The 9,321-nt window shown below is 47.8% G+C and overlaps 2 protein-coding genes across 2 annotated transcripts; both read right to left on the reverse strand.

Annotated features, from left to right (window-relative positions):
- Positions 1-343: 343 nt before the first annotated feature.
- LOC109507301 (rab effector MyRIP-like) lies at positions 344-1,471 on the reverse strand (the record flags this gene model as incomplete). Its single annotated transcript, XM_019856632.1, has 3 exons — positions 961-1,471; positions 652-750; positions 344-548 (listed from the first exon to the last, which is right to left on the reverse strand). Coding segments are annotated over exons 1-3 (541 nt in total), but the record flags the coding sequence as incomplete, so codon positions are not given.
- Positions 1,472-2,209: 738 nt separating this feature from the next.
- On the reverse strand, positions 2,210-9,227 carry LOC109507459 (midasin-like). Its single transcript, XM_019856896.1, has 9 exons — positions 9,120-9,227; positions 8,534-8,631; positions 8,268-8,348; positions 8,033-8,161; positions 7,811-7,928; positions 6,612-7,129; positions 4,691-6,454; positions 2,450-3,733; positions 2,210-2,344 (listed from the first exon to the last, which is right to left on the reverse strand). Exons 2-9 carry the CDS (start codon positions 8,621-8,623, stop codon positions 2,225-2,227), a joined length of 4,104 nt encoding a protein of 1,367 aa, XP_019712455.1. The 5' UTR covers positions 8,624-8,631; positions 9,120-9,227; the 3' UTR covers positions 2,210-2,224.
- Between the last annotated feature and the right edge of the window lie 94 nt (positions 9,228-9,321).

Raw genomic sequence — 9,321 nt, forward strand, 5'->3', positions numbered from 1 at the left:
AGGCGTTTTTAGCCGAAAAAAACGACCATGTACCGAAAAAAAACAGACCAGACAGACGAGATGTTTTTTTACCCCCCCCACCCCCCCAAAAAGCACTACCATCCATCCATCCATCCATCGATCCGTTTTCAACACGGCTTATCCTGAAGAGGGTCGCGGAAGTTGCTGGAGCCTACCACAGCTGACTTGGGGTGAAAAGCAAAATAACCCCTGAACTGATCGCCAGTCAATCACAGGGGACACATAGAGACAAACAGCCATACCCACCCACATTTACACCGTCACTGAGTGGGAATCGATCCCACACTGTCCGCACACAAGTCAGGCGAGTGTGCAAGAGTACAGCAATGTTGCTGATGGTGGAGTAGTCCATGGTCGGTTTTTTTCTGTAGTTTATAAATGTTTCTAGTCTTCAGCATGTCAGTATCGGGGCGAAGCGAGGTTGCATGATATGAATGAAGTAGAGTATAGTTTGTGCTGTGCTCACCTGGACGTGGGAGCGCAGGCAGTCGTCTTCTCAGCTGTCTGGACGAGCTCAGCGTGAGAGGCTGGAGAGACAACGTCGTCTTTTGTGTGAGGCCAATGATATCATGCGGGTCGGGTCACATCACACGCGCGTGTGACAGCGGAAAATACATTGCCAGTACTTACCATGACCGGGACGGTCCTGGCCTTGGCGAAGCGGGACTGCGGGTCCACATCCAGTCCGGCGCTCCTCAGAGATGCGATCCTCGCAGAGATATCACTGATCTGCGACGGAACATACTCGGTTCAAACAACATACCGCGATACACGCGCGCATTTGCACGCATTTACACACGCATGCCATAGCGAGCAACAGCCGCAACGGCCCCTAAGATGAATGAAACAGAAAAATAAAGCGGACAAGAGTTTGTGAAAATCCCTGCCTACCTTCGTTTTGGGGTTTGGGTTTGGGTCCCGAATCCAACAAATGCTCACCTGCAGCTCGGACTGCTGAACCCGGGCGGCGGCCGACGCGACCTGTTCCTCCAGGAGGAACAGCTCTGTGTCAGACGTGCTGCTGGAGATGCCCCTGGCGCGTTCCTCCAGCGCACCAAGTTCGTCCTCCACGCCGTACACTGAGCCCGCCGCAACATACACCTGCGGAGAACGACGTTGAAAGTACCTGCCACCGTTAAAGAAAGTACCGTTTCGCTCTTTCAGATCGCCGAGCATTTACAATATCAAGAGTCGCATTATTTTTGCATTTTTTTCCGAAATAATAATAAACTTTATTGAAAAAAAAAACGGCGTGTACAGTAATCCCCCATTTGTCGCAGGAGTTACGTTCCAAATAGAACCCGTGATAAGTGAAATCCGTGAAGCACTCATCTTTCTTTTTTTTCACAATTATGACGTATGCACTACAGTAATGAAACCAAAGACTGAATATATTACATTGTAATCATTATTATTACGAGTTTATGTATTATTGATTAATTAAATGAATTATAAAATCCGGCGCATCAACTCATTTAAAAAATCCAAAGGTTCGCCCAGCCCAAAACTACCAGCTACCTTCTCTTCCAGTGCAGCGGTGTGTACAGTAATCCCCCATTTGTCGCAGGAGTTAAGTTCCAAATAGAACCCGTGATAAGTGAAATCTGTGAAGCAGTCATCTTTCTTTTTTTTCACAATTATGACGTATGCACTACAGTAATGAAACCAAAGACTGAATTGATTACATTGTAATCATTATTATTACAAGTTTATGTATTATTGATTGATTAAATGAATTATAAAATCCGGTGCATCAACTCATTTAAAAAATCCAAAGGTTCGCCCACACAAAAAAAAAACCCCAACATTTTGTGAAAAGGCAGTTGCTTGGTTTTGCGAAGCGATACAGTTTGGTCCCAAACGGTAAATTTTGATGTTGGAACAGCAACCACAGTTGTACGGGCAAACTTGAATAGTAAGGCGTTTTTAGCCCCAAAAAACGGACCATGTATAGAAAGGCGTTTTTTACCGAAAAAAACGACCATGTATCGGCGTTTTTTTACTGAAAAAACTGACCATGTATTGGCGTTTTTAGCCGAAAAAAAACGACCATGTTAGGGAAGGCGTTTTTAGCCCCAAAAAAACGACCCTGTATAGTCACCCACAAACCCAATGAGGACAAAGGCTATTGTACTTAGCTTAGTTTGTCCGTTGCCCTGTTCACCCCATCCTACAGCAGAAATCCGATCAGGAATTACCGTTATCAAACGCTACTGCTAGCATTGTGCAAATTGCCATAAAGAAGCTTGCCCTCGGTCCGTCTCACCTGTTCCAGCAGGGTCGATATGAAGTGTACCGCATGGTACACTTCAGCGTCACTAGCCTTCAGGATGCAGGAAGTGCAAGCGGGAGGAGGAATGAGAAGTTACGAAAGCAAGCGCTTGGTTAATGAAAGCTGAAGCGACAGGTCGGCGAAAAGGTTCCTCACATTTCTGATGTCGTCCGGCAACGGGAAATCCTCCTCCACTGCGGCCATTTTTCTTCTCGGGTCCTCATCTTTCGCCGCCGCCACTTGTCGTTCCTGCTGTCTACCAGCTGGATTACTGAGTGGAAGAGCAGCGCCTTTGTGCGTTTCTGAGAGTTCTTCCACAGTTTGTTTCTCTGCATCTTCGAGTCGACTTATTTGTTCTTCCTGGGCTTCTTTTACATCTATTTCGTCCGTCTTTGCATCCTTATCCTTTTCTGTTTTACTGTTGGTGGCTTTGTACTTGCCATTTTCTGTCCTCCAGTTTTTTTTCCTCTCTTTGCCGGTCTTGTCATCCCCAGTCCTGTTCTCCTGTGTCTCAGCCTCGTTCCAATCCTTCTCGACTTTGACCTTGTTCCTGTTCTGACCTGGTTTGGAGTGTTCATTTCTCTGGTCTGTGTTCGCACAATCTTTGCCCTCTTTGTCTGTCTGCACATCCTCGTTCTTTTCTGTCTTTGCAACATCTTCACTCTTTTTGACATTCCGAGTATTATCTCTGCGGCCCTTCGGGTGTTTTTGCCTCTCCTTGTCCATCTTGCTTTCCTCGTTCCAGATTTGGTCTGTCTTTGCATCCTTGTTCCTGTACTTGCTTGTCAGTGCACCCTCGCTGTGGTCCTCATCTGTCTTTGCGTCCTTTTTCCCGTCATTGTCTATCTTGCTTTCCTCTTCCTTGTCCGTGTCGGTCTGTGCATCCTTGTCCCAGTCCTTCCGTGCATCGCCTTCCAGGTTCCAGTCTGCGTCTATCTTTGCATCCTTGTCCCTGTCTGTGTTTGCATCCTTGCTCAAATCCGCGCCTGTCTTTGGATCCTTGTTCCAATCGCGGGTTGTCTTGGGATCCTTACTCCAGCCCTGGTCTGTCTTGGCTTCCTCATTTCCTTCCTTGTCTGTCTCTGCATCCTTACTCCAGTCCATCCATGTCTTTGCATCCTCGCTCCAGTCTTTGTCCGTTTGCTGTTCCTTGCTTGTGTTGTCATCTGCTTTGGTGTCCTCTTTTGTCGCGTCATCAATCTTCATATTGTCTTTCCTCTCCATATCTGTCTTTTCCATCTTAAAGTCCTCTTTCCGCCCCTTTTCTGTTTTTGAGTTGTCGTTACTCTTGTTAGCATCCTCGTTCCGGTCCCTCTCATCTGTCTCGGCTTCCATGTCCTGTTCCATCTTATGACATGTCTCCTTGTCTCTATTTACAGCCGTGTTACTTTCATTGTCCGTCTTAGTGTCTTCTGCCAGAGCCTCAGCTGCCTTGATCCTGTCCCTGTTATCATCCGTCATCACGTGCTCTCTCTGGTCCTCAACGGCCCTGTCGCAGTCCTCGTCTGCCTGTGCGTTCTCACAACTTTCCTTGTTTGTCATTGTTTCAACTTTCCTCTCCTCACCTTCCTTTGCATTGTTGTTCTCGCCTTTCTTCTCATCCTCAGTTTTCTTTTCCATCTTGACATCATTGTCGCTCTCCTTTCTGTCCTCTTTCAGGTCCTCATCTGCCCTGTTCCAGTCCTCGTCCGCCTTTGTGGCCTCTTTTGTGTCATGTGTTTTAGTGTCTCTGATCCCGTTTTCATCGGTCTGCAGATCCGTGTTCTTCTCATCCTCTGTCTCTTTGTCAGTCTTGATATCGTTCTTCCTGTCTGTGTTTCCATCTTTGTTCCATTTCTCATCTCTCTTTTCTTGCTCCACCCTCTCATCAGCTGTCTTTGTATCCTCACTGCTCTCCCTGTCTTTCTTCATGTCCTCATTTGTGATTACATTATGGTTCCGACCCCGAGTAGTCTTTGCATCTTTGTTCCCGTGAACATCCTCATTCTTCTCGTCTGTCTTGCTGTCCATTTTCGTATTGTCCCTTGTCTTTGTTTCTTCTTTACTCACATCACTCGTCTCCTTGTCCATTTTTACATTTTTGTTGCTGTCCTTGTTTGTATGCGTGTCTTCATTTCTTTCCTCATTTATGATTGAGTCAACTGTCCTCTCAGTCTTTTCTTCTTCATTCCGATTCTCTTGTTTTCCATCCTCTTTTGGATCCTTGTTACGGTCCTGGTCTGTCTTTGTGTCCTCTTTCAGGTCTCCAATTGCCTCGTTCCTGTGTTTGTCCATGTTTCCATCCGTGCTCGTGTTCTTTTCTGTGTTTTCATCTTCTTTCCTCCCATCTGTCTTTGTACTCTGGTTGGTTTCTTCGTTTGTCACCATATCATCCTCTCTCTCTATGGCAGTCTCTGCGTCCTTGTTCCTGTTCTCATCCTCTTTCGTCTCGTCTGGATTTGCGTCCCTGTTCCTGTTCTCATGAGCCTTTGAGTCCTCTTTCTTCTCGTCAACTAAATCCTCGTCTGTCTTTAAATCCTCATTCTTGTCCTTGTCTGTCTTTGAGTCCACACGTTTCTCATTGTCTGTATCCTTCGGTGACTTTATATCATCATCATCATCATCATCCCTGTTCTCGTCTTTCTTTGTGTCCTTGTTTCTTTCCTCATTTGTCATCTCATCATCTTTCCTCTCCTCATCAATCTTTGCATCCTTACTCCTTTCCTCGTCTGTCTTTTCGTCCTGATTCTTGTTCTGGTCTGTCTTTTCATCCTCTTTGCATTCATCATCTGGTTTTGTATCCTCATTCTGCCTCTTGTCCATGGTTGTGTCTCGTGTCCTTTCACCGTTTGTCATCGTATCATCTTTCCTCTCCTCATCAGTCTTTGGATCTTTGTCCGTCTTTCCATCCTTTTTCTTCTCTTCAGCCTGAGCATGTTCGCGGATATCCTCCAGTGTCAATGTCAACATGCTGCTAATGATTTTGTTGAAGTCGACATCTTCCTCCTCGCTCTCCCCCTTCCCAACGCTCTCGTTTCTGATGTCTTCCTCTTCCCGTTCTGCTTTTTGATCTACCAGCTTCACTTCCAACTGATCCAGTTCTGGTCTCCTTGTTCTCTCTTCCGCCTTTTCTGATTCCATCCCGTCACCATCTAATGCTTCCACCGCCGCACCTGAAAAGTTGTCACTCATTGGATCCTGGAGTGGTTCCTCCCCCATGGATTCCCAACGACTTCCCCCCGTTTCTCCCCAGGGTTCCTCACCTCGCATCATCTTTTGTTCATCCTCACCGACTCGATCGAGCTCATCCTCAGTGGAGGAGAACTGCGAGGCACTGACCAGACTGGCCAGATGGCGCACCTGAGTGGCCTGTGCCGCCTTGTGCTCCTGCAGCCTCCACAGTGTCTCCTCATGCACAGCCTCCTCGCGGTCCAGCTCATCTTCGGTAGAGGAAAACTGAGTGGCGCCCGCTTGATTGGCCAACCGGCACAATCTCACCTCCAGCGCCTCTTCATCCTCCTCTTCTTCTTCTTCCCCTTCCTTTCCAGCCTCCTCATCCGTGATCCGGTCGAGCTCCTCCTCTGTGGAGGAGAACATTGCGGATCGGACTTCCTTCTCCAGCTGGCTGAGTTGATGTGTGAGGCCTTCAGTTTCTTCCTCGTGATCCTTACCGACGCATCCTTGGTCCTCCTCACTCTTTCCTGCTCGGTCTAGTTCATCGTCGGTGGACGAGAAGTAGGCCAGCTTGGACTTTGCCACCAGCTTGTACAACCTCGATTTCATTTCCTCCTCTTCCTCCTCCTCCACTTTCTCATCCTCTACTCCGCCTCTTGCCAAGTCCACCTCTGCCTTCAAGTTTTTTATCCTTTCGTTGCCGGTCTCGTCATGCCCATTCCTGTTCTCCTCTGTGTCAGCCTCGTTCAAGTCCTCGTCCTTTTCATCATCTTGGCTTCTCGCTTGTGCGTCACCGCTGCCTTTTGTGTGGCAAAGGCCTTCCTCCCTGACTGAAGAGTTGGAGATGTGTTCTAAGGGTTGTGGTGCATCCAATGGAAGCTCTTGCTCCACTTGACTGATGTCGACGTTTTGGTGGAGCAGATCAGGAGTCACCGCGTCGGGTGTCAAAGTGTCAGGAGTGTCGACATCGCTGGGAGAACAGGAATGGACATCTTTCTTGTTATAATCCTGTCAATGGGAAGAAGGCACAAAGCAAAATAAGATGAGTCAATTGGAGGGAATGAACCGACGAGTCGATAAGTCAACTGAACCGCTATACACGAAAAGCGCAGTGAATCGGGGTGGTGATAACAGAAAAACTGATTGAGGCTCAGTTTTGTCTCACCATGGAAAGAGGTCCAGAAAGTGTTGCTCTTCTTTTACTTCTTCTCTTCCTTCGTGATCGCTTAGCTTTCCCGGACGCCGCCTCACTTCCGGCCCCACTATCGTCCGGAGCGGCCTTCCGGTTGAAGGTGATGTCGATGATGCCGGTCCGGTGTGACGATGGCAGTCTGCCCTCCGTGGGCAGCATCTGCCTCCTAACAATCGCCACCGGAGATTTTTTAAGCTTCCCCTCGGAGTCAGACCAAGCGTCGTTTCTATTCGCTGCATCTCGACGGACTTTGGAGCCTGTCAGCTTCCTGTGGAACTCCTGCAGGATAGCGCCCCAGGAGGAGTCTAGCTCTGGTTTGGCTTCGTTGTCAGAATCCATGCCCTCATAAGCGGAAACCGCTCCGGACTCTCTCTCCAAGGCACTGTAGACTTGACTCTTCCTCTTGGCCAGCAGGCTTGGCCGAGACAGCTGAGCGCTCTGCAGGGCGATCCAGTTCCCATCTGGACTCTTGAGCACAGAGGACACACCTCCTTGTGAAGGTCCATGTGCACATGTCGAGACAAATACGAAGAGGAGGACACACCATAAATTTGAATATAGACATTTCGGTGCCCTCTCAAATTGTTTAGAGGGGATTGTAAATAATACATGGCAACGTAGTGAATTGGAGGTTGTGTTTGTGCAGCGAACTTGCCGTTTAGTGCAGTCAATCATATTAGTTCAGTGGAGTGTCACCTTCGTGAAGTTGAACATTCAAACTGGGACAATTCATTGCCAATTTATCACCGTGAACTTTCACATTTGTGCGGTGACCTGGTGGGTTCGTGCAGTTCACTGTTATTTAAACTCATGCAGTAGTTTGCCGGTTTAGTACGCCCACTTGTCTTATTAGTGGAGTGGTCTGATGAGTTAAATCCAGTCAAGTGCAGTGACCTGTGGTTCAGTGCCGTAAATTTCACATTTACGGCAGTGAATTGTCCTGTACAGTGGTTCGGCGTGTTCGAACCGTGACTCTCCATGGGCTATGACTTGTCATTTGTGAACTGCCAGCTGAGCGCAGGGAATTCTCCTGTAATTGCAGGGGAGTGGCAGTTTAATGCAGTGGGCTTCCAATTTAGGGGCAACGAGCTGCCATTTTAGAGCAGTGAATTGTTCATAAGTGCAGCGCTTTGTCCCCTGAGAAGGTTGAACTGGAAACAAACGTGACGTACCAGAGTTTTCCAGACGCTCAACATTAGTCCACGGAGACACGCTCGATCCTCCTTCCTCAGGCGATGTCTGACGAGCGTCTCGGTTGTCGTCCATCAGCGAGAAGGCGGATCGCGACCGCTTCAAATGAGACAAAGCCGCAACGCAGTGAGTGGTTCACCAGTTGGGTACAGCTGTTGTCACTCTTGAAGGCAGACAGTGAGGCACTGGACGTTGTCACCCACCCAGAGGCCTTTGAGGTGTTTAAAGGTTTCGCCGGCCTGGTCGCCAGGGTGGTGGGCGTTGTGCTCCGGCGATCCCTCCTGCTCATACTCGTCCCTCATCTCAGCCAAGGTCTTCCTCCTAGTGATGATCTTACATGCGCGAGTAGAACGTCAGCTGGCGTTCTTGCATGAGCTCATACGAGGGCTCCAACACTTAGAATCATGTGTTCAATCAATTTTGTATCTTGGCTCTTACTTTTTGGATGATTGTTTTTGCCAGCTCCTCAATGAGCTCTCCTCTGTGCTCACGCAGGTAATGGGCTTCATTTTGATTCTCCTGATGACACATTAGTACATTAAAAAAACATAAACTGATGACCTGCCATATACATATCATCTCAGGTCAAAAACAGATTAGCAACAGTAAAATCTCAACGTACAAACAGTGGCGTGTTTGAAATTGGAACCACAGAGGAGACTTAGCATGCATTTGATGAAGTAAGAATGCGGCGCAACAGTAACCTGACTGGCAGCATCAAACTCTGCGTTGGAAATGGCCTCGTCTATGGCCTCCTCCGCCACCCGGAAGGCCACAGTGAGCGTCTCTGCCATGCTGTGCTCTGAACAGCAACACACACCAAAAAAAAAAAAAGGGCATGAAATTGTCATGCTCTTGCGGTGCACAGTGAGCTGGAACTCACGTGCGTGTTACATGACCACGCTGCAGTGCGAAATGAGAGCAGAGAATTTTCACACTAACGCAGTGGACTGGTGGCTTTGCGCAATTTCATTTATTGTGCAATAATCGAATTGTAACATGTATTTAAGAGAAGAGAAGAAAACCTTTATTTGTCTCACAACGGAGACATTTTGTTACATATTTTGATTAATTTTTATGCTTTACAAAAGATTTCTGTCTGAATTTCGGAGGGGCTTGGAACGGATTAGGGCATTTACATGGAAAAACGTGTCTCTCCTAACAACATTTTCTAGTTCCGAAATTTCTTCCAGAACCAATTCATTTCGTAAGTAGAGGTACCACTGTATGTCAATGCAGGGAACTGGCAGCTTCCTGAAATGACAGCGATGAACGTTGCCCCGTGGTCACCTTCAGTTTGTTTGTAGAAGGTGGCGTCACTGCCACAGACGCTGCCTTCATTGCAGATGCTCTCCTCGTAGGTACTTCCCTCTGCGACACACGCATATATACATATTACACTTTCACAAAATGAGAAAGAATTACTGTTTATGTCTGCGGGTCACGACGACCGAGGCGTAGCCTCTGAGGGAGCCGGTGGGGGTGGGCAAGA

Source organism: Hippocampus comes, unplaced genomic scaffold (assembly GCF_001891065.2).
Source record: "Hippocampus comes isolate QL1 unplaced genomic scaffold, H_comes_QL1_v1.1 scaffold105, whole genome shotgun sequence".
NCBI lineage: Eukaryota > Metazoa > Chordata > Actinopteri > Syngnathiformes > Syngnathidae > Hippocampus > Hippocampus comes.